General features: G+C 39.6%; 1 protein-coding gene across 1 annotated transcript; it reads right to left on the bottom strand.

The window, feature by feature from the left end:
- Positions 1-21,364: 21,364 nt before the first annotated feature.
- LOC149209250 (inorganic phosphate transporter 1-1-like) lies at positions 21,365-21,961 on the bottom strand. The gene has a single exon (XM_089398553.1). It carries the CDS (start codon positions 21,959-21,961, stop codon positions 21,365-21,367), a length of 597 nt encoding a protein of 198 aa, XP_089254679.1.
- Between the last annotated feature and the right edge of the window lie 3,439 nt (positions 21,962-25,400).

Raw genomic sequence — 25,400 nt, 5'->3', positions numbered from 1 at the left:
GATCATAGTGTGGTCATCAAGTTTTTAACAGAGAATATATTCAGCAGATTTGGTTGTCCACATAAATTAATAACAGATAATGCAACAACCTTTAGGGCTAAAGAAGTGGTGGAAATGTGTGATTCAATGGGTATTAAACTGGTTCAATCCACCTCATACTATCCTCAAGGAAATGGTCTTGCAAAATCCTCTAATAAAAATCTGATCAGGATAATTAAAAATTATGTTAGAGAACAATAAAAGAATTGGGATTCAAAGCTCAAGTATGCACTGTGGGCTGACAGAGTGACCATCAAGAAATCCACAGGGAATTCTCCTTTCAATCTTGTGTATGGCACTGAGGTTGTATTCCCAATTCATTTAACTCTCCCTGTGGAAAAATTCCTTCAAGAAGAGCAAGATGAGTAAGAAGACATAACAAGAAGAATCACTGATTTGACAGAGTTACATCAGATTAGAGAACAACTGGTGGAAAAGGCTGCAGCACATCAGAGAAGGATCAAGGAAGCCTTTGACAAGAAGGCAAAAACAAATAATTTTCAGATTGGTGACTTGGTTTCAAAATGGGATGCACTGAAGGAAAAGAAAGGCAATCATGGGAAATTTGATGCTTTTTGGATAAAGCCTTTCATCATTTCACAGGTTCAAGGGAACAACACCTTCATACTGAAAAGTATGGGAGGAGAGACAGTTTTCAATGGCCCAGTTAATGGGCGTTTTCTGAAAAATTATATGATTTAATGTCTTTGGCCTTAAAAGTTGTAAATATTTCATTTTATCAGTTGCAGTGTCGGCTTAGCTAGACTCCATGCCCAATGGAACACTAGGGATTTTGGATAATTTGTTTTCAGCTGGAAAGGCATTGGTCTGCAGGTTCTTGAGACCTCACGGGGAGGATCTCATCCCCAGAAGGAGCCAGTGTTAGCTCTGCTAGAGTTTGCAACATTTGAATGGAAGAAGTCAGGCCAGGCAATGCTGGTTTGGGTTGCAAAGCGTTTGCAACAGTTGGTTTTATTTCTCCCTTTCATTTGTGTTATGCTCTCTTAACCCCTTATTCCTCCGTTTCCTCCTTTCCCTTTACCCCTATTTTCCCCCTCATAAACCCTTTGTTCGGGCTCCTGGGCTTCTTTTTGTGTAAAACCTTTAAAACCCCGCATGAGCCTTCATTTATTTACTCCCGAGCCCTAGCAACTTAACACATTATAGCTGCGCATATAATTAGAATTATATAATTCGGTGGGCCCATAGCTATCACATCATCCTAACATGCACGTTGATCCTCGACTGTTCGATAGCTCCTACTGTATCATCTGACGATAGTCTCTTTCCCCGCTCCGCAGACCTGCACACCCGTTAGTTTCCGGGAAAGGCGGTTTCCCTGCCGTCCCGTCAGACACGCATCTTCATATTATTGCATCGCACCCGCTTGTACGAAAACTGCTGAGCTCGGGTAAGCGGTGTGGGGAAACCGCTTACACCGCCGTACGCTTCCCCCGATGATTAACGTGCACGCATCTCTGTCGCCCGTCAACCGTCGGATCTCCCTGATCATGATCTGACGGCCCTCATCTAACATGATCGTCCATCGCTCGATAGCCTCCATAAACTAATCCCGTCTGTCCATATGTATGATCCGACGTTTCGCGATGCACTGCTCCCATATACTCCTGATATCACTCCAAACAGATCTTGGCCGTCCTTTTTTCCATCCAACGGCCAGTGTCTCCCCTCCGCCCTTCGTCTATTATTGATGTATAATGCTGTGTTTTTTGGCCAATTTTGGGCACGCGAAGAAGCAAGAGATGATTCGGCTTTCTCTGCACATTAATTCCTCAGCTACCTGCATTCAAAGACCACGGTCAAGGACAAGAAGGACGGCTTCAAGCAGATCAAGATATAAATCAGTTATGGAGCATTGTACACGTTATATCCCATATGCTCAGAGAGGACACCAAAATATCAGAGAATGTCAAATTTGTTAATTAAAATAGTCAGAATGTATCAGAGGACCCATATCAAACTGTGAATGTGGTTGGTGATCCATTAAGACACCTCCACGCATAGCCTAGAAGAGATATTTTGTAAACAGATTCTATATATACTTAGAAGAAAGATGTGATGAGGGTTGGACGAGTGTTAGATGAGTGTTATTCTGTTGCAAGCAACTTCTGGAGACTGTAACTACTTTGTAACCTGCAGCTTCTGGTCTGCATTTCCAGCTAATACAAGCTTCTTTTGCTGTTGATTGCTCACTCTCCACTGCTTCTTCTTTGTTCCAGGCTGTGCCTGTTCTGCATTATTTCATGTGCTGTTAATATTTAGCATTAGAGGGGCTGTCATCCCACCTCTGTGTTAGGATTTAGCATGTATCATTGAATTTGCTTGCAGGTTTCTGTTGTTTTAATTCGAGAGAGCTGTCATCCTGTCTGTGTATTAGAAAACATATTTACAGATCTTTAATCTGGTTGCAGCTGGCCATCACAGGGTCCTGTGCATCTGCTGGTGTGATCAGTGTTCTCCATCATCACATTGTCTCTAAAACCGTGAGTAATTGGTGGTTAAAATCCTTGTAGTCTGGGGGTGTTCACCCATGTCTAGAGTCAATCATAGTGGAAGTGGTTATCTGGCGTGAATATGCAACATTTCTTTCATTCATCCACCATTTATCCAACATTTTTGTTGAATTTGTAATGTTCATGAGCATCACTGATATACAACCTAGGTGAATTTCTTCGGGTGATAACATTAATTGGTAAGTGTTAGGTCTGCTATAGTTTGCAACATTTGAATGGATGAAGTCAGGTCAAGCAATGCTGGTTTGGGTTGGAAAGGGTTTGCAGCAGTTGGTTTTATCTCTCCCTTTCATTTGTAATATGCTCTCTTAACCCCTTATTCCTCCGTTTCCTCCTTCCCCTTTGTCCTTGTTTTTCCCCTCATAAACCCTTTGTTCGGGCTCCCAGGCTTCTTTTTGAGTAAAACCTTTAAAACCCCACATGAGATTTCATTTATTTACTTCCGGGCCCTAGCAATTTAACACATTATAGCCGCGCATATAATTAAAATTATATAATTCGGCGGGCCCATAGTTGTCACATCGTCCTAACGTGCACGTTAATCCTCGACCGTCCGATCGCGCCTACCATATCATCTGACAATAGTTGCTTTCCCCGCTCCGCAGACTTGCACACCCGTTAGTTCCCGGGAAAGGTGGTTTCCCTGCCGTCCCGTCAGACACGCGTCTTCATATTATTGCATCATACCCGCTTGTACGAAAACTGCCGAGCTCGGGTAAGTGGTGCGGGGAAACCACTTACCGCCGCCGTACCCTTCTCCCGCTGATTAACGCGCACACATCTCTGTCGCCCGTCAACCGTCGGATCTCCCTGATCATGATCTGACGACCCTCATCTAACATGATCGTCCAACGCTCGATAGCCTCCATAAACTAATCCCATCCGTCCATATGTATGATCCGACGTTCCGCGATGCTCTGCTCCCGTATACTCCTGATATGCCATTGCAAACAGAGCTTGGCCGTCCTTTTTTCCATCCAACGACCAGTGTTTCCCCTCCGCCCTTCGTCCATTCTTGATGTATATTGCTGTTTTTTTTGGCCAATTTTGGGCGCGCGAAGAAGCAAGAGATGATCCGGCTTTCTCTGCACATTAATTCCTCAGCTACCTGAATTAAAAGACACCACGGTAAAGGACAAGAATGACAACTTCAAGCAGATCAAGATATAAATCAGTTATGGAGCATTGTACACATTATATCCCATATGCTCTGAAAGGACACCAAAATATCAGAGAATGTCAACTTTCTTAATTAAAACAGTCAGAATGTATCAGAGGACCCATATCAAATTCTGAATGTGGTTGGTGATCCATTAAGACACCTCCACGCATAGCCTAGCAGAGATATTTTGTAAACAGATTCTATATATACTCAGAAGAAATACGTGATGAGGGTTGTATGAGTGTTATTCTGTTGCAAGCTTCAACTTCTGGAGACTGTAACTACTTTGTAACCTGCAGCTTCTGGTCTGCATTTCCAGCTAATACAAGCTTCTTTTGCTGTTGATTTCTCACTCTCCACTGCTTCTTCTCTGTTCTAGGCTGTTCCTGTTCTGCATTATTTCATGTGCTGTTAATATTTAGCATTAGAGGGGCTGTCATCCCACCTCTGTGTTAGGATTTAGCATGTATCCTTTAATTTTCTTGCAGGTTTCTTTTGTTTTAATGCCAGAGAGTTGTCATCATGTATGTGTATTAGAAAACAGATTTACAGACCTTTAATCTTGTTGCAGCTGGCCATCACAGGGTCCTATGCATCTGCTGGTGTGATCAGTGTTCTCCATCATCACATTGTCTCTAAAACTGTGAGTAATTGGTGGTTAAAAGCTTTGTGGTCTGGGGGTGTTCACCCATGTTTGGGGTCAATCATAGTAGAAGTGGTTATCTGGCTTGAATATGCAACATTTCTTTCATTCATCCACCATTTATCCTACATTTTTGTTGAATTTGTAATGTTCCCGAGCATCACTGATATACAACCTAGGTGAGTTTCTTGGGGTGATAACAATACCAACTGCCACACTAAAAATAGTAAGTTGTTTATGTATTTCGAACTGGTCTGCATGGATAGGGACTGTGCACTCCAAGCAATCAATCAATCTAGCTCTGACCTTCCCATCTTGCAAATTTCCTAGCCGAGCTTTATAATGATACTTTGGGTTCAAAAAATACCCAATTACATGTATAAGATGATGGAGTTAATTGTTCCATCTGTTATCAATGATCTCTGATATATGACCATATTTAGCTAACCTATCATTGTAAGGTGCTTGTATCTTCTCCTTTGCCTGATCCATAGCCTCATATATGTAGCACATGGTCAATTTACCATCCTTAGCATCTTAACAAGGGGCTCGATAATTTTCACAAGATCTGCAGACCTTTTCCAAAAATAATTGCCAAAAACATTTTTTTTGCTGTCTTTGCTATCTCGTCTACGAGCCCACAAAGATTCAGTCCAATCATCATAAGAAAACATTTTCTACAAGGGTTTTTTGTTGAAAATTAAGACATTGCAACATGAGGAAGTGAGTTTCAAATCTCGTAATTACAGGCTTCACATGCTCTTTGCCCCCAATGTTTTTCATCATTAGGCAATACCCATGAGTGGTTGTAAATGTATTTTTTAATGCACTTGGCATGATCTACGATGTTTTTTACCCACTTCACTTTGCCTATGTCCTCAAGCATGATGTCTATGCAATGTACATCACATGGAGTCCAAAATATGGTCTTATATTTGGACTCAAGCATATTTATAGCAAGAACATAGTTTGAGACATTATCTGTGATGACCTGCACAACATTCTTCTCCCCCACTTCCTAAATAATGTTATCCAAAAGCTCAAATAGAAGGGTTGCATCTTTCACCTTATCATATGCATCAACTGATCTAAAAAACATGGTTCCTTGAGGGAAAAAAACAAAGAAATTAATGATAGTGCGGCTTTTTCCTTCGGTCCATCCATCTGACGTGATGGAAAAACTTTTTTTGATCCATGTCTCTCTATAGACAATCAAATAATAATCAATGGAAGAAATTTCTTTTTGCAAAAGAGATCCCCTCAAATCATGCATACTAGGGCCTTTGAAGCCTTTTCCTGCAGCTATAACATAGTCCCACATAGCTTGGTAATAAGGTGAGCAAGCAACATTAAATGGGATATCTGCATCATACCATTATAGTAATAATGTATTGATAAGAAGTTTCTTTGCATTGTTTTTCCAATGCTGATCCAAAGTGGGTTGACGACTTGGTTGGGAGGAAGTAGGATCAGCAGAGACAATGGTCGCAGAGGATGAGAAATAGCTTTGGATGTTTGTTCTCTTTGTTCCTTTTGATTGTTGGCCAAGAGAAAGAGGAACATAGTGAAAGGGGTCATTGGTGGAAGGGATAAAAGAGGAGTTTTGAATCTCATAATCATCATACCCACTCTCTTTCTTGGCTTCTAATAATTCCCTGTTCCTTGTAATTTCATCTTGGATGGCCTTCTACCTAGCCTTATTCTCCTCGAAATTTTCAAACTTGGAAAGGCATTTTACCTTAACATGACCTAACACTTCATTTGGTGCTTCACATGGCTTTACTTGGCCTCTTATCCGAAGTGTTGTTTCAATCTGATAATACCCTCACGTCCAATAGATTTATTGCAAAATCTGCATATCATTTTTCCATCACTCAAATCACAATGAGCCCATGCACTATCCTTGGCTTCTAGAGCCATGTTGGCTTGAAATATTTAAAATTTGCAAAGAAATCTGCCATTTAAAAAAACATTAGAGCTAAGAAAAATGGAAAACTAAAGCTAAATTTAGGGAAAAAAATGCACATTGTAGCCTACAAAATTCGATAGCATAGAACTATAGATTTGATAGCATAGAACACAAAAAAGTTTAATACATGGACAATATCGAAATGAGGAATTTTTCAAGTGGAAATCCTTACCTGGAAATGCAAACTAGCTTCCTTAGCCTCCTCTTGAAGATGCCAACTCTATTGACAATTCCAAACTATCTCCAAAATAGCTCCAACTCAACTCCACACCTCCAAGATGACTACTCCAGGGAAACCTCAACACTCTCCACGCTCCCAATCAAACTCACAAAAACTCCAAATGAGACGTGTGAGACAAATGAGAGGGGTAAGCTCCTTTTAAAGGCTTGGAGACGATGTTTTTGGAGGGAAACAACTCTTATTTTTCCTCCAAAGCACCTTGGAACTTTCCTAAACTGCGTCTTGTGGGTCCACTGTGGCCTTGGCAATGAACTGGCTAGGTTAGGATGAAATCGACTGATTTGACCATAAAATGGTCGGTTAGGGTCGATTTTTCTGGTTTTCGGGCAAAATGGAGGCTTGAATCGAGTTTTTGTGCCGGTTTGACCCGGTTGGCCAATGAACTGGCCGATTTGACGAGTTTCCAGTTCAAGCTGGTTGATTTTTAAAACTATGGATGTTCCACCATTCCCTGCCACTTGAGCCAACCATTGTGTGCCCTCACCCATCTGTTATGATCGTATGTTTGAAGGTGGGCCTTCCAACCCCAAAGGTATGACTTTTCATTATGTAATTGGGTGTTTATGCTTACTTTTCTTAGGCACATATGGATATGGATTAGCGTGGGGATTCAAAAAAAATAATGGACTTTGAATTCACTTTTGTTCCCTTGTCCCAACTTGGGGGTTAAATTTGTATTTTAGTCCCATAGGATCTCCTCTATTGGTTATCAGCTTTAGGAATGGCACTACATGGGAAACCTTGATTTTGGTTGCGTGGTCCTGCTTCCCAACACTATATATCTCACTTCCCTCTGCTCATTATAACCCCTTTTCACACTTTTCTCATTCTGGTCCATATTTTTCCATTGGATCCACAAGGTGTTAGTCTCCCCTTTCCCTTGTCCACACTTTGGGTCGGGCCTGAAACGATTCCCTGAAGGTTGATGCAGCTAAAAATAAAGATAAAATCATAATTTGGCCATTTAAAACAATAAATGCACCACATAATGCAAAAGATGGTAGAGACATAAAAATTTAGTGTGTGGGCAAAATCCATACATTAGCTCTACCCCCTATCATTATGGCCATCACCTTGGTTCCTAGGGCCCCTTATGAGTGCCCCTTGCATCATTAAGGAACCTATGATTGTCCCAACCTCTGGTGGGCAATGGATTGCCCAACCTTAAGGGGTTAATCACTGTTATATCATACACATCATGCTTTTATCCCTTGGATCCCTGAGTGGTAAAAGAAACAAAAATCAATAAAATGAAAAAGACATGAAGAAGGGTGGAAAAACAAAAGCTGGGGCGAGCTTCCTTCATTATAGCTACCCTTGTACCATGGCATGTGGCTTGGAGCCTTCCCTATTGCTCCACTCTGTTCCATCACCACTTCACATGACACCTGCCATTTGATTGATGTACCATGGACTTGTCACTCCTTTAGAGGTTGAAACCACCTAATAGGGTCCTTTATTAGCCTCTCCTATCAAGCAATGTAACACCTATAGATTTTGAAGCCCATTTGGAAGGGAATGCCACTATAAAGTGTCCAATTTTTCCCATGATTAGAAAGCTTATTTATTTAATTACACTAATGGATTGTTGTAATAGAAGGTGAGGAGACACATTGGATCTTATAAAATATTGCAGTTGGGCCTCCATCTTGGGCTTGGCCTCCCTATACAGGATCCAAGCCCTCTAGAGGGTCATAATGGCACTTTTAGGGTGAGCGTTGATAGCCATGGGCTTCCACCACAATAGAGCGTTGATTACCATGCCATGGGCTTCTCAACACCACACATTACTTGTTCGTGCCCCATCCATACAAAGTTGATGATGCACTTGGACCACGTTGCCCAATCGACCACACATTTGCACCTAACACTTGGCAGCTAATCTAGGGACTAGATGAGGTTTTGTCTCACCTGAAGAGACACGAGAGGGAATTTATTATTTTCTAGCCCTCACGAGTGGAGCATCGACTTGTTATTGAGCCATTAGAGATCCATGAGACCATTGATTGTGCCCCACAACCACTTTGGAGAACCACATGATGTTTTGCTTGGAAATCAAGGGGCCACCCTCTTGATGATCATTTTTGGAGCCCTTTTCATCATGGCACTTTGAGGAATTATTCAGACCTTCCAATGACCCTCTTGACCATTATTATATCATTGCAGCTGGCTTTGGATGGCTTCTTTTTCAATTATTGAGCTATTTAGTGGGCTTGTCACCAAAAGAGGTGTTATTTGCATAATAAAATATTATTAGGGGCTTGATTAGGCCAAATAAGACAAATTAGAACTTGAGGAGCCTCATATAAATATAAGAGGCCTCCTTTGTGTTGGACATCATCACTTGGATTTCGATCTCTTGTAAAAATAATTCAAACCTAAAACTGTTGGACAAAATTGGATGTTTTGGATGCATTTTGATGTGTTGGAAATACTGCTATCTTGTCTTGGAGCTTCTCTTTGCAATATTGATGGATGGATATATTCTCATTGTTATCACTTTAAAATTTCCCAGAGTTGTCATGAAAGAAATAATAGAGGTAACCACAAACCTACTTTTGAGATTAGGGTCTAGCCTTCCTAATGCTCAGAGAGGGCTCTCTCTTTATGATTTAAGTTTGTTGAGTTAATTGATTTTAGGTTAGTTATTTAAGCTTGATTGGGTTTTGATTTGATTTGGTGGTGGAATCACTGATTCAGATGGATAGATAAGTGTCTTTTTACCATTGGGCCATGGAGTCTAAATGTCAAGAAAACATGAATGAATCAAGTTCTAAAGATAGTGTTCATAGGGCAAGGTAGTTGAGTAAATTAAGATCTTTTAGGCTGGATGGTGAAGTGGTTTCTCAATCGGGGTCAAGGAGAAATTAAGGATTCCTCAAACTGGATAATGAGTGAAATGAAAGAGGTCAATCAAAACTAGGGAGCAATGAAGAATTCCCTACTTTGGATATCAGAAGAAAACATAAAAATGAATAACTGTTCAAGACAAATTGTACTTAAACAAATTCTCTAGTAACATTCCAATTATTTCATTCAAATTGGAAAAAACATGTATGTTTGTGAGATACTTAAAAAAATAACACTTTGACAAATGAAAGATACTTCACTGAAGTGGTCCAACACACGAACCCTGTAATGCAATGCCCTTATTACTCAATCCAGTCTGCTGACTTGAAAATGTTTACAATAAACCCTCATGTTTTCAGATCAATATGACTATAGAAATGTTCAGCAATCCACACACTATACTTCGAATTATGAAGTATCTATACAAAAAACTATTAACAAAATATCCTAAACTGTTTTAGGAATTATTCAAGGGAAATAAAATATCTTCATGCAAGAAGATAGAGACATATAGGAGACTAAAAGGCTATTTGTCCCTTCTTTTATTGATTTTGCTGTTTGCTGTTTTGATCTTTTGCTGTTTTCTCTCTTTGGCTATTGCTTTACGCTGGCTGTCCTTTTACTTTGCCCTTTGACTGATACTTTTAATCTTTAAACTCTGTTTTTCATATGATACTCTTTGACTTAGCTGATCTGATGTTTTTGTTTCACTGCTCTGTATTCACTGTTTACCTTGCATTTTTACAGTAAATCATTCAATTTTTCCCAAGTCTTTGCATCTGGTAATTTAATATTTACCATTCTTTTGTAGACTTCATCAATTTCTGTGCATTTTGCAAAATTGGGATTATTTACAAAAAGATGTTTTACCTCATGTTGGAGGTAAAAAAGGTTCTCAAAAGCCTGGTAAAGGACTTTTTCTGTAGGCATCCCTTTCATGGAGGAACTGTTGGTTTGTTCCTTTGCCACTTCTCTGATTCTTTTATCATAGTCTTCATGTGGCATCAAACTGTGATTAATCACCAATGGATTAGGTAGACCTTTTTGCCTTAAAGCAACAAATTTGACCATGAACCTGCCTATTGCTACCTCCATTGTGTTATCACTCAGTTTGTTCCCAAAAGTTGTAAGAAAGGGAATACGGCCGAGGTAACCACAAACCAATCTTTTAGATATAGATTCTAACCAATCTGCATCCAGAGAGGGCTCTCCCTTTATGATTTAGCTTTGTTTTGAAAGATATTAGGCTAGTTATGAAGTACAAGGGTTTTGTTTTGAGTTTGGGTGGTGAGATTCAATAGAATAGTGAGGTGAAACTGAAGAGTTCAGTCCATTGGGCATGATGGAGTCAAAGAAACAGGCTTTCTAGATTTGGTTTCTAACAGAAGATGGAATCACAGAGCAAGTTAGTCAAACATGGAACAATTAAAGGCTGGAATCATATGGAATTGACTCAAACGGATGAAGGGAAATTAAGAATCCTTCAACATATTGACAGAGGGAAAATGGATGATTACTGTTAAGGAGCGATTAAGAATTCCTTAGCAAATAAGCACATGAAAGAATCAGGAAAAAGAGGAGCAATTAAGAATTCACTGTTTATACTAATTCTAAAGAAAACACAGAGAATAATAAAGACTGAAAACAGAGTGCATTCAAGCAAATTCTGAATTAATCTTTTGCTTTATCATTCAGATTTATGAAACACAGATGATATAACAGACAAGAAACTGTAGAAAGTACTCATTGATCCATGGGTTGATTCAGGAATTCTGTGACAAGTCCTCTGCATCAATTCTTCTTCTAGTAAGCCAGACAACAGTTCGATTCCAACAACTTTTTTATTCCAAAAGTTCAGTATTACAACAAAGTCTAAGAAATATACACAGACCCAACCTCTTCAAAACTCTAATGGAGGGGGTATTTATACAACAAAACATGTACAACAGGTATCTCATCAAAGCTGTGAGATAATATCTAAGTTTAACCTAAAGTGATTTACAAGCAAAGTAGAAACAACTAACTTATGCTGTGTTGGAGGCTGGCTCTTTAGGGTTCGGCTTGTAGGTGTCCTTTGTAGCTCTTTTCCGACTGTTTGCCTTAACTGTTCTTTAACTTCTGATCTGATTATCTTAGTCGGCTTCGATACTCATTAATTCTGACTTGATTTGCCTTTAATTCTGCACTAATACACTTTTAACGCTCCTCTGATACTCTTTGACTTGTTGCGTACCCTGTTTTCTTTGTTCATATCTGTCGATGTTTAGCCCAAAATATCTTTGTATATGTCGGTTTCACTCTTCTACAAGCTTTGTAAATCCATCTGTTTGCTTTAAACTATGTTAAAAGAGGAAGAAAACGTACTGTGCAGGTTGAAAGACTGGTCGCGGCGCTGACACTAGAGCTTTCTAGTCTGTTGGCGGTCGAAACAAAAAACGGTGAACTCAGTTGATTTTAGTACCTGGAGAGCGCGGAGCGCCATATGTTGAAGAACATAACAAAATGGCCTTTTTTACCCTTTATTGAACAAAAATGATTTTTGGCGGGAAATTTTGGTTTAAAGGACAGATGATGTCAACATGACGTCATCGGGGATACGGTATGGATGACATTAGCGAAGGGTCAGCGGGAGGGCAGTAAGCTGTTTTGCCCGCACAACATTCAGGCTTGGGTGGTTTTGGGTGGAGGGGCAACGAACAACCCGGGAGCGCGCCACATGTCCTTGATACAGGCACAATACCGCTGGTTCCCCGAGACTTAATGTCAGCGGTGGAGGGCTAGCGAAATAGATGCGGACCGTCGGATGTGAGGGCGCCGATCGAACGGTGGGCGCTCAGTGGAGATGGCGGATGGTTAAGGCGCGGGATCGACACAATAAATCAAAGTTTTTTAATGCGTCGGGGCTGACTTCATTGGTTATCGGGGTTAGATTATTAACTAACCAAAGGTTAATTAATTCCTTATGAGCGCGAAGGTTAATAAAAGGTTTTAGATAAACCTTTAATCCCTTCTTTGTACAATGCTATGGTTATAGTTAACCGAGGGCGGGGATAGTAATATTTGGGAAATATATTTTATATACAATACGAGATTGGGAAGTAAAGTATGGGATCTTTATATAATAATGGTTAATAGTTAATATGGCTTATGAAAATATAAAAGCGCTAAGTAATAATGTTTAAAACACTTAGGCAAAAAAGGGAAAACAAGGGTTTATGTGATATTTGTACATTTTCCTAAGTAAAAGGGTTTTACTTAGGCACTTCTCATGAAACGAGATGAATGATTTATGGAGGATAGTTTGGCGATATTAAGCAGATCTTAATATCATTGGGGGAAATTAATAAGTGATTGGGGAAATAGTATGAAGGGGAGTTAGTCATGCCTCGCTTGAGCTGCTCCAAAAAATATCTGCCATGGTACCTGTGATAGAGGTAAGATTAACATTTTGAGAGACAAAATTTATCACAAGTCTCATTCTGCAACACCAGTCTACCTACCCTGCCTACTTTGCCTAAAATTTTTTCTTCTTTCTTTTGGGTGCACTTAGACTGGCAAACCCTCATCAATTTTCTTTTATTTGCATGATAAGCCTATCTAAGTCTACACTTATTTCTTCCAAGGGCTTAGATTAGATAGTTGATCTCCTTTGTTTCTCTATCTATCTACTTATCTGCCAAGATTAAACAGTTTGGACAGATTTTTATTCTCTATCTCTAAAACATGGAATTCAAACATGAACTGGCCAAGAATAAGCTATTTGGCCATTCATCAACTGTGGCATGATTTTGACAAGTTGCACACAATGCTTTATTTACAGAAAATGAAAGACTAGTGGCATTTGGACTTGCACACTTTCCTGGTATTTTATTTGGGGTTCATTTCTTTTCATTTTTTCTTTTGACCATTTATTTTTTTCACCCTTTGATTTTTATTTTAGGGTATACCCTCTTTACATTTTTTATTTTTTTTTTGATTTTTTGATAATATGGAAACATTTACAGCAAGAAAAGGATGAACATATTATAGAGCTCAACCAGTCAATCATGAAATATGACACCTATTACTATAGGAGTATAACACTGGCTCCACTTGGGGATGGCTTTCCCTGGTAGAAAGTCAAGAACAACAGGTCAGAGAGCCTTGTGAATACCTTTTACTATGCTCTGAAATCCTCCTTTGCTGAATGTAGAAACTGTACAAAAGGATGCTGTAAAATATATACACTATTCTTAAGCCGATTCAGGCAACTGTACATCTGTTTTGGATAGTTTTCACTTCGACTATTTGATCTTATGTTGTCTTCTCCCAAATCTTCTTCTGTAATTTTTGATAAACTGAAATGAGGCTAATAAAAAATGATAAAGTTACTTCACTGCTGTCAAAATTTTCTGCACTTTCCTCCTCATCTCACTGCTGAATTGAACAATATGATCATTTTTTCAAGCTTTTCGATCCTGAAATTCTTTATGTACATGTTAGAGTCAGAATATATCAAAATATTGGATCAAAATAATGCTTTAGCATTCGACCATTCATTGGTCCTTCTTCTGTTTCTGTACCATCTAGGCTTTTTAGAAAGTAAGTATTGTTGCCTTGCAATGCATGGATGATAAATGGCCATTTCCACAGGGAGTCAAACTTCCCATGTTTTCCTTTGTCTTCTCTCTTGGAATCCCACCTCAGAACTTTGTCTCCAATGTAGAAGTCTTCTGCTTTGGTCCTTTTATCAAATATTTTCTTGAGCTTTTCTTGTAACACTTGGGATCTTTGGTGCACTTCTTTTCTGGTCTGCTGCAAATGGATGGTCTGATTTATTCTTCTTTGAATAGCATTGGGTTCCACCTGAGCTTCTTGTAGAAATTTCATCATAGGAACTCCTAAACATGAAGGAAACACAACCTCCATGCCATATACTAACTCATAAGGGCTAGTTCCAATAGATCTCTTTGTAGTTAGTCTGTCTGCCCATAGTGCATTTGTAAGCTTCTTGTGCCATTTTTTCTTGTTCTCTTCCAACAGTTTCTTAATAATATTGATCAGGCTTTTATTGGAGGATTCAGCTAGACCATTACCTTGAGGGTAATAGGCTGTGGAATGGCCTAAAGTGATATGGTATTTGCTGCAAAAATTTATCAGTTTCTTGGACTTGAAGGCAACAACATTGTCGGTTATGATTTTTTCAGGACAGCCAAACCTAGACAAGATATTGGTCTCTAAGAATCCTATGATAACTGTATCATTGGCTTGTCTAGCAGGGATGGCTTCTATCCACTTGGTGAAATAGTCTGTGGCAGTATGGATCCATTTGTGTTGGCCAGAAGAGGGAGGATGGATTTCTCCAATGAAGTCTAAACCCCATTTTTGAAAAGGTTTTTCAGTGGCAATTGGTTTCAGTGGCAAGGGTAACAGCTTCCTTTTGCCTTCAAAAATTTGGCATTTGTGGCAAACAATGACAAACTTCTTTACATCAGCGAACAATGATGGCCAATAAAATCCAGCTCTTAGGATTTTATCTGCAGTTGATTTCCAGTACAGGTTTCCACCGCAGTCCTCTGCATGAAATTCTTTGAGAACTTTGTCAGCTTCTTCTTTTATCAAACAATTCAATAAAATTCATTCATGATTTTTCCAAAAAAGAACACCATCTAAAATACAAAATTTTGAAGCTTTCATTTTTAAAAATATTTTCTTTGTTCTGGATAACCCTGTAGGAGTCTGCAGGTTTAATAATACATGAATTATATCAGCATACCAAGGTGATTCTAAGAAGGCCTGGCGGATTTGTGGAGTCGCCATCTCCTGTTCATTATCCAGTTCATTAATGTCCAGGGCTTGAAAGTTTGTTTCAGTCATGAGTTTAGCCAATCCCTGTCCTTTTACCATATTTGTAGGTTTTATTTCAATGTCATACTCCAATATTTTAGCTATCCATTTACCTCGTTTGCCTTCAATTCCATCCCGAGTCAAGATGTCTTTTACAACAACATTTGGCACATAAGCTACTACATGTGAATACAATATGTAGACTCTGAAATCTTGAATGGCTTTCACAAGTGCAAAGGCTTGTTTTTCCATCATTTTGTAATTCAGAGGCGCATCTCTGAGTGCTTTACTGAAAAAGGCTATGGGTTTTTCAGATCCTTGATCATCTTTTTGAAGTAAAACAGTTGCTATAGTGTGTTCTGATGCAAATGAGAAAATTATGAAGTCTCTGTCGAATTTTGGACTTGTAAGGACTAGTGTTCTGGTTAAAGCCATTTTTATTTCTTCAAATGCTTGTCTGGCTTCCATTGTCCATTTAACCTTTGAATCCTTCTTCAACATGTTGTTCAACAATCTTATTAGTTTAGCCAAACTGGATATGAATCTTCTCAAAAAGTTAATCTTCCCTAAGAAAGCTTGAAGCTCTTTGACATTTCTGGGGTGAGGTATTTGGAGAGTAGCTTCAATTCTAGTAGGGTCAATTTTGATGCCATCTTTGGAGATGATGTGACCTAAGAGTTTACCTTCTTCTAGTCTACCAGACATAGATTTTTTAGGATTCAATGATATACCATATTTTCTGCATTTTAGGAACATTTGTTTCAAAGGATCCAAATGTTGCTGATCTGATCTAGAAAACACAGTGAGGTCATCTAGATATACAACCAGAAAATCATGAATCTCTTTTGCAAAAGCTATGTCCATGGTTCGTTGAAAGGTTGCCCTCGCGTTCTTAATTCCGAAAGGAATTTTAACATATTTGAATGTACCCCATGATGTTGTAAATGCTGTTTTTTCTTGGTCACCAGGATGAACTAGAATCTGATTGAAACCTGGGAACCCATCCAAAAGTGAAATCCTAGAAGCACCTACTACCCTTTGTAAAATATGATCCATTTTGGGTAAAGGGTAATTGTCCTTCAAAGAAACCTTCTTTAAATTTCTTAAGTCAGCACATAACCTGATTTCTCCTGTTTTCTTCCTTGTAGGCACTAAATTAGACACCCATTCTGAAAATTTGATTGGAGCAATTATCCCTGCATCATGCATTCGTCTGATTTCTTTTTCAATTAAAGGAAGGAGAACAGGGTTGATTCTTCTAAGCTTTTGTTTGAATGGTTTTTGATTTTCCTTGAGGGGTATTGTATGCTGAATTACAGAGGTATCATAAGATTTTAGGTCTTCATAGCTCCAGGCAAAAACATCTTGGAATTCTTTGATCAGTTCAACATACTTCAGCTTCTGATCAGGGGGCAAAGATTTGGACAATTTTATCATTGTTGGATTCTCTTCAGTTCCTATGTTGTAGTCCTCAATGTCTGCTTTTGGAGGTTCCATTTGGGGTTTCTTTGGAATATCATTGAAATCAAAGAGATCTTTCAAAGGAGTTAATCCTTTGGGCAAATTGTTGTCTTTCAAATTTATAATTTCAGTTTCTCCTTCAATAATCTCATCAACATCTGTTTTTTTGAGCTCTTGAATTTCCTTTCTGGTGAATTTTGCTGAATGAAGCATTTGACTTGTATTTTTTGCTGAAATGTCTATTTGTATCTGACTGGCTGGATCAAACTCACTAAATGTATCTACATCTATGTTAGTGCTGGAAAATTCCTCTTCTAGGGTCAAAAAATTGTTGATCTGTTTATCACTTTCAAACACTTGCCAGTTCTTTAAATTATCAGGTATGGCTGGCCTGTGTCTAATTTCTGCTGTGAATTGATGATTTGTTTCAAATGACAATTTACAGGTGCTGGCAAACATTGCTAGGCTATGAGCTTGCAAGTTGTGTTTTCTTGGAATTTTGGCAAGCTGAGTTTCCAAAAATGTGTTGAGGATCTCTATGGCTATTCCTTTGTATTATTTTAATCTGGGATCATTTGTCAAGAACTTCCCTTTTATCTGTTGGATTATTAAATCAGAATCTCCCATGACTGACACTCTAATTGCTCCCAATTTCTTCAGCAGTTTAAGACCTAGCAACAGAGCTTCATATTCAGCCATATTATTAGTGCATCTAAAGTTTAACCTATAGGCATGACCTTCAACATGATTGTTTTGAAGATTGTGCACCCAGACCCCTGCTCCTGCTCCTAATTTGTTGACAGAACCATCAAATTCTAAGTACTAAAGGATTTCATGTTTATAATTAGCATCTGGAGTTTCAAGGATATGTTTAGCAGGGAGATCTGGTTTTTCATTTTCTTTTGGTTTATCTGATGTTTCATGATTTTATGAGATCTCTTGGATTCGGGCCCTAGACTTGTCACTTGCAATTTTTTTCTGTTTCAGCTGTTAGAACTTTCCTTTCGTGTGAGGGATCAATTTCAGCATTGTATAGGATAAAAGAATCCATGTCTGAATGTACTGAGTAGATAAGGAAATTTTGAGGTTTCTCTTGACTACTTACTACATACTTCATTAAGGTTTCTCTGTATAGTCTCTTTGGTTGACCAAATAATGAAATAGTAGCATATAACATGTCTAACTGTAGGGATCCTTGAAGCTTTGCACCCCAAGATCTAGACAATAACATACCATACTTTGGTGGAATATCAGCTACTACTATGTCCATTAAGATGGTTTTGGCAGGATATTGGACAAGTGACACACATAAATCTTTGATTAAACCCAAACATTTGACTTGACTTGAATCAAAAGAGAAAAGGTCTTTATATGTCCTGGTGATGTCAAGGTTACGTTTCTCCATTACAGATTTAGGCATTAAGTTATGGGAGGCACTAGAATTGAACATGGCGTTATGGAGTATCTTATCATGTATTTTTAAAGCCACATAAAAAGGAGGAACTTGTCCCTCTGCTGTTTTTCCATTTGCTTCAGGGCCAAATATCAATTCAGGTTGGTCATCAAAAACATTTATTAAATCTTCTGAATTCTCATTCAAAGAAATTTTGAGTGATCTGCTGATTTGACTTCTGTAGACATCATGTTTAGCTAATTCTGATAATGGAACAACTATCTTTAGTTTGCCTACTTCTGTCTCAAGAATGAAAGGTTTCTCGATTTGAGTTTTTGTAATTCGGATAGCTGAATTTTCTGCGTTTTTGTCTTCCTTAGGTGTAGGATTATGTGCTGAAATGTTTTCCAAATCATGTTCTAGAGGCTGTTCTTGTTTTTCTTTAAACAATGTAAACTTTGAAACGGGAACTATAAACTCAAAATGGGAACTCTGGCCAAAAAACCCCAAAAAAACATCAAAAACAGTGCTAAAAACGAAAAGTGTGTATATTGGAACGATGTTTTTTTTTTTAGGTGTCAATTTTGAACGTGTTTTAAAAATGGCAGTGACTACGAAATTTACTACGAAATTTTCGTGCAAAATATAGCTTCAAAACGAAAGTGATGATACTGGAATAATGATTTTTTTTAGGGTCAATTTTCAAACTTTTTAAAAATGTTTTATTTGTTTACTCTCTCCCTACTCCGTCCCGCCCGCCCGCCCGACTGACCCGGGCGCCCTCACCAACCCCTCTGGGCGCCCTCCCTACCTCTCCCCCAACCTGCCCGCCCCGCACCCCCTCACTCGCCCGCTCCAACCCTCCCGACGCCCCACCCCTTCGGGCGCCCTCGCTCGCCCGACCGCCCCACCCCTTCGGGCGCCCTCGCCCGCCCCACCCATTCGGGTGTCCTCACTCGCCCCCCCCGCATGGCGCCCTCACCCACCCTCCCGCTTCACCCGAACCCCCCTCCGCCCGGGCTCCCTACCTCTCCCCCAACCCGCCCACCCCGCACCCCCTCACCCGCCCGCTCCAACCCTCCCGGCGACCTCACCCCTACGGGTGCCCTCGCCCGCCCACCCGCCCGGCGCCCTCACCCACCCGCCCGCCTCACCCGAATCCCCCTCCGCCCGGGCTCCCTACCTCTCCCCCAACCCGCTCACCCCGCACCCTCTCACCTGCCCGCTCCAACCGGCCCGCCCCGCCCCTCACCCGCCCCCCGCCCGGCACCCTCACCCACCCACCCGCCTCACCCGAACCCCCCTCCGCCCGGGCGCCCTCGTGCAGGCGCCACCCGGGCCGCCCGCGCCTTCGCCCGGCAGGCAGGGCAATTCCCGGAATCTGTTTTAAGATAATTTTGTCTTTTAAATTTAAAATTGTCTTAAGATATTTTTGCTTTAAACTATTTTTGTCTTAAATACAAACTTTTGTCTTAAAATATTTTTGTTTCAAAATATTTTTGTCTTAAATCTTATATTTAAAACAATTTAATTGATATTAAATTTTAATATAAAATAATTAAAATTAAAAATTCCCTTTTAAAACAAAATATCTATTTTACCCAAAAAAAATAAAAAAAATAAATATCTTAACAATACCCTTACTGTAATAATACCTTAAATACTAAATTTTACAAATTCAACCATCATTATTTTTTTCAAATAAAAAAAATCATTCGGCTAAATAAAAATCCAAAAAGTCCCTTCGTAAAAATACTAGTTAACTTATCAATCCCCACACTCTGTACAGAGTGCTTTATTGGCCCCACTTTATTTGTCGCTCCTGCCCACAACCGAACATCGCAGAGCACTGTAAGTTGTTAAACATTGTTTTGCCAGAGTACTTTTAGTTCAAGGTATCGAAAAGGCGGTTAAAGCGTTCTCCAAGTACATAAAGCTAAGCCACGTTAATGGTATTTTCCACGCGCTAAATGGTTGTTGAGTTGAACACTTACGCGTGGCCGCAACAAATAACTGGCCTGTTAATGGGCAGTAAATAAGCCTGGCTGTATAGGCTCATTATTGGATAACTGTCCCCTGGTCTTAGGGGCCATATACAGTCCCGCGCATTTACTGCTAATGAGTAAGCCAATTATTTTCAGTCCACCCGTGAACACTATTAGTTGGAATGCAGTTTCCTCTATGTTATTTGTATTGCAAAAGAATTTTACATTTCTACGTGGATGTGTTTACAAATGCAGTAGAATTTTTTATGATTTGTGAAAATTACAAGTTAAAATTGTAACATCCAGTTATTTGAATGAGTATAAACCTAGAAATCCATTTCACCACAAAATTCAGCCAACCAAAACGCCTGTATAGACTGCTCTCTCGATGAAACGAGATATAATCATGAAGTAGTTGCTTCATAAGACAATGTTAACAGAGACATGAAATTATCGGAGAGAGCAGATCTGTGTCCGGAGTCATATGGAGTTTATTTCAGAAAACAATGCCTAACTCCTAACTTGTAAAATATTAATTGGATTTATTGATATAGTTTAATTTGATGTTGTTTTTTTTTATTTTTTTATTTCTCTGAATTTTGAATCTGAAATGCATCCTCATAAATTTTCAAAATGTTAAATCTGTTTCTACATTAAAAAAGATATAAAAAATAAAAAACGTGTAACTGAATTCCGGAGACGCTAAAGAGTTGCCTGGTTCGACGGAACCTGATCTACTCTCCACCAATGTCACGAATATTTAGTTTGTAAAATTATGTGCACACAGAGCGTCCAACTAATATGCAATCTCATGGCATTAAAGAATGAAGACCCTTAATTTTATGAGTTATCTGGAGTACAAATCACCAAACATAAAACATTCAGATGAGCTTATTATTCCCATACAAGGAAATATTTGCACACCTAACAAAGTGAATAACCTTATGGAACGATCACACTTACATATAACCTGTAAAATAACGCACATAATACGGACTGGAACTAGAAATTATGACACACAAAAAGCTGAAATGCTCATCTAGTAGTTCTATATGGACAGTAAAGTCCAAATAAGCATATGAATTATATTAGCACGAGTAGATGTCCAAATAAGGATATAAATTACAATAGTGCTATAGAAGACTAGATTAGCTTATTGTAGTCGCTATTAAAATTATTTATCGCGAACTTTGTTCCAGCAAATTCAGATTTCCAGCTATGCTATTGGTGCAGTTCTGCTTGCGGGTTGAGAAAGTTCGAGCTAGTTTGCTTGCTCTTCATCGTTCTCGCCGGAGAGCTCCTCTAGGGATTTGCCTTTTGTTTCAGGGACAAGGAAAGTGAAAAGGAAACCCAGGGCGTCTGATACTCCTACGAGAATCAGAGAATTTCTCATGCCAATACCCGGCTGGTAGCCTTTGTCCACTAGGGCAGCTTGAGTGCTCTGAGAAGCGTAGATAAAACCGAAGACTCCGATGATGGCTCCAGATTTACCCACTGCCGCCGAAATGCTGTGGCATGTGGAACGAAGCCTCGCAGGGAAGATTTCCGCGGGCACAATGAAGGTGGTGGAGTTTGGACCGAAGTTTGCAAAGAAGAAGGTGAGGGCATAAAGTATCATGAATGCTACGTGATTTCCGCCGCAGAATCCGCTCTCACATGGGGTGCCCCTCCAATGGTTGTATGGAATAGCAATCGCGAACATGAGGACCGTCGTCAGGAAAAATCCCAACAGCTGAATTTTAAACCTACGCAGGCGGTCAATGAATGCGACTGTGAACCAGTAACCTGGAACTGTCGAACCCAGAGCAATAATGGACTGCGCTCTTGCTATTCTATAAACTTCTTCTATGGCGTTCATTGAATTGGGCGGGCGACCCCTCGTGCAGGCGCCACCCGGGCCGCCCGCGCCCTCGCCCGGCAGGCAGGGCGATTTCGGGAATCGCCCTGCCTGCCGGGCGAGGGTGCGGGCGTCCTGGGTGGCGCCTGCACGAGGGGGGCCGCCCTCGTGCAGGTGCCACCCGGGCCGCCCGCGCCCTCGCCCGGCAGGCAGTGTCGCACTGCCTGCCGGGCGAGGGCGTGGGCGGCCCGGGTGGCGCCTGCACGAGGCGGGGGCGCCCTCGTGCAGGCGCCACCCGGGCACTCGCCCGGCAGGCAGGGTCGCCCTACCTGCCGGGCGAGGGCGCGGGCGGCCTGGGTGGCGCCTGCACGAGGGGGCGCGCCCGGGTGGCGCCTGCGGGCGGGGGCGGGCGGCCTGGGTGGCACCTGCACGAGAGGGTGTGGGCGGCCCGGGTGGCGCTTGCATGAGGGGGTAATATGTGATTTTTGCATTGATTTTTAAGTTAATCATTATTTTTTGAAAAAAAAAAGTGATTTTTATTATTTTTTTGACATGAAATTCGTAGAAAAAGCTATTATTTAACCATTTTTAGTTAAAATTATCGTATAAAAATTGTGATTTTGACATGTCAATTCTAACAAAAAATTATCAAAACGTGTAGTTTTTTAGTTATATTTATGTTAAAAATTGTTATTTTTATGTCCATTGTTAAAAAATATTGTTTTTTAGAAACAATTATTTCATGTCGATTGAAAAATTAATTAAGGATGTATAAATATGTAGAATATCGAAAAGTCTAAATATCGACCTTCTAATTTAAAAATGCAAAACAGTAAAAACCTCACGAAATAAAAATTTAAAATTATAATAAAAAACAAGAAAATGTGGAGAAAACGACCACTTCAAAAATTATCAAATTTACTAAATAATTATTTACATTTTATACATTAAAAAATTTAAAGCCAAAAAACAGGGCTTTTAAAAAAGGAGTGTGATGCAGAATGCTCACTTTTTTAAATCAGCATGAAAATCACTACCATTCTAAAACGTGATGTACATAAAAAAAACTAAAGTGCCAAAAACTATGCTCTAAAAAAAACATGTGTGTTCTGCATCACCCCTTTTCCAAATCAGGTCACTTTTTTGCTATCTCTACGAAACGGGTAACAGTATCAGTTCCCGTTTCAAAGTTTACATTGTTTTTAGCAGGAATCACAGTGGAAGACTAACTGTTAGGTGGCTGATTGTCTGATATATCTTCAACGATTGGATTAGTTAGGTTAGGGTCTGTTTTAGAAAGAATATGTACAGGGGGTTACTGATCTTACCTTTGTTAGGCTGCTTGGTATCTTTCTGTTTGCTAATTTCAGGGACATCTATCCTTCTGCTCCTCAGATTGTACTGTTTATGGACTTCATAAATCGCTGTATCATATCCCTCCCTAAAGTCAAATGATTCACCTGATTGAGTTTGGAATTGCTCAAGAATGTTAGCTTCTTGATCTTCTTGGGTCAAGAAAATTTGTTGTTCATTATTGAGTCCCATTAGATTAATTTGAGTGTCTTATGTTGGTTCATCAGAAGTTGAGGCTTCAACATAATTTTCTTAAAATGGGGGCCTAATATTTTGGTCAGGCCCCGTCTTTCCAGTGTCAGGATTTTGGTTCTTCTTGAAATTTGGATTTCTGACAATGTTGTTTGGTTGACCATCCCACGGGGATTTTCTCTCAATTGTGTCTACTCTATCTCCCAGTCTGTCCATTCCTTTGATAATTGCATCTAGTTTTTGTTCAATGGTAGAAGTTTCTTCTTTCAAAGGTATCCTCCTTTCAGCTTTGGCTCTAGACCGTTTAGATATCAGGTTTGCCTCCACACTGACAGCTATGCTCTGCATTTCTTCTAAGTTTCTAGGAGCTCTTTCCCTAAGTTGGTATGTCATATAAGATTCAAATGCATCAGGGAATTTGATCAAGACCAAATCTGGAGGAGGTCGGAGATTCTGAGGAATAGAATTATAAACATTTTTGAATATGGTACAGTAATCTTGGACAATTTCTTGTGTGCCTCTTCTTAGGTTTTCATATTATGATAAAATGTGGAGAGGATCTTTCTTCTTTTCCCATCTGTTCAAGAAGGTTTGATAAAGAGCTTGTGGGTCATTGATACTGTTTGCAAGGAGGGCTCTAAACCAGGTTCTAACATCTCCAGTTAAACTTTGAACAAATACTTTCATCCTGACATCATCATCATCAATCTCATAGTTTTCAAAATAGTCGGTCATTTTCTTGATATGTTGTTGAGCTGTGTAAGTGCTAGTACAGACAAAGTAAGTGATTTTGCTTTGATAATCTTGAGGCATAGCCCCTGGATTTGCAGGTAAGTTTAGGGGAGTATACCGGTTTTCCATGGTTGCAGAAATAATTGTGACAACTGGAAGAGCAGGGATAACAGTGGGAATGTATGTTGAAGATGGAGGAGTGGAAAGGGTGGCTTGAGGTGCTGATGGTGAACTTGGAGAAGTTGTTGTAATCACTGAAAGGTTTGGTGTTTTTCAGAGGTAAGCTCAGATTTAACGGGGTTCTGCAAATGTTTGTCAAGGTGTGAACTAGCAGATGTTTGTTGGCTCTCTTAACTTCTAAGAATCCTGGGAATCAGATTAGGATTTTCAAACACAAGTGGAGGATTAGGATCAAGATTTGATCAGGTGTAACGGATCTTTTTTGGAGCCAGTTTCTAGGTCTGTTTTTGGTTTTTTCTTGGAATAGTTTTGACAATACAACTTTGACAGTCTCTTCTAGGAAGTTTTGGATGCGGGAGTTTTAAACTTTCCTAAAGATTTATTGAAAATAGGAACTGATCAAGTATTTGGAACCAACTGTTCAAAACATAAACTAGACCGGAGATAGACTGAAGCAGCGTTTATTTACTTCTGCAATTGCAAAGCAAAAGCAGTTTCAAAGGCTACCTGGCTAACTTCAGGCTCCATCTATAGCTTATGAAATAAACAACAGTAACAAACAATTATTCAGGTCCCCAACAGAGTTGCCAATGATGTTATCACTCAGGTTGTTTCCAAAAGTTGTAAGAAAGGGAATACAACCGAGGTAACCATAGACCAATCTTTTAGATACAGATTCTAGCCAATCTGCATCCAGAGAGGGCTCTCTCTTTATGATTTAGTTTTGTTTTGAAAGATATTAGGCTACTTATGAAGTACAAGGGTTTTGTTTTGAGTTTGGGTGGTGATATTCAATAGACCAGTGAGGTAAAACTGAAGAGTTCAGTCCATTGGGCATGATGGAGTCAATGAAACAGGCTTTCTGGATTTGGTTTCTAACAAAAGATGGCATCACAGGGCAAGGTAGTCAAACATGGAACAATTAAAGGCTGGAATCATATGGAATTGACTCAAACGAATGAAGGGAAATTAAGAATCCTTCAACATATTGACAGAGGGAAAA

This window comes from Pinus tabuliformis, chromosome 1_2 (assembly GCF_031772625.1).
Source record: "Pinus tabuliformis cultivar Carrire ecotype Pingquan chromosome 1_2, CPIR1, whole genome shotgun sequence".
In the NCBI taxonomy this organism is placed as follows: domain Eukaryota; kingdom Viridiplantae; phylum Streptophyta; class Pinopsida; order Pinales; family Pinaceae; genus Pinus; species Pinus tabuliformis.
Note: the sequence above shows the minus strand (reverse complement) of the source record. Positions and strands in the feature narration are given on the sequence as shown.

Coding starts and splice junctions, on each gene's coding strand:
- LOC149209250 (XM_089398553.1), bottom strand. CDS start 21,961: ATGAACGCCATAGAAGAAGTTTATAGAATAGCAAGAGCGCAGTCCATT.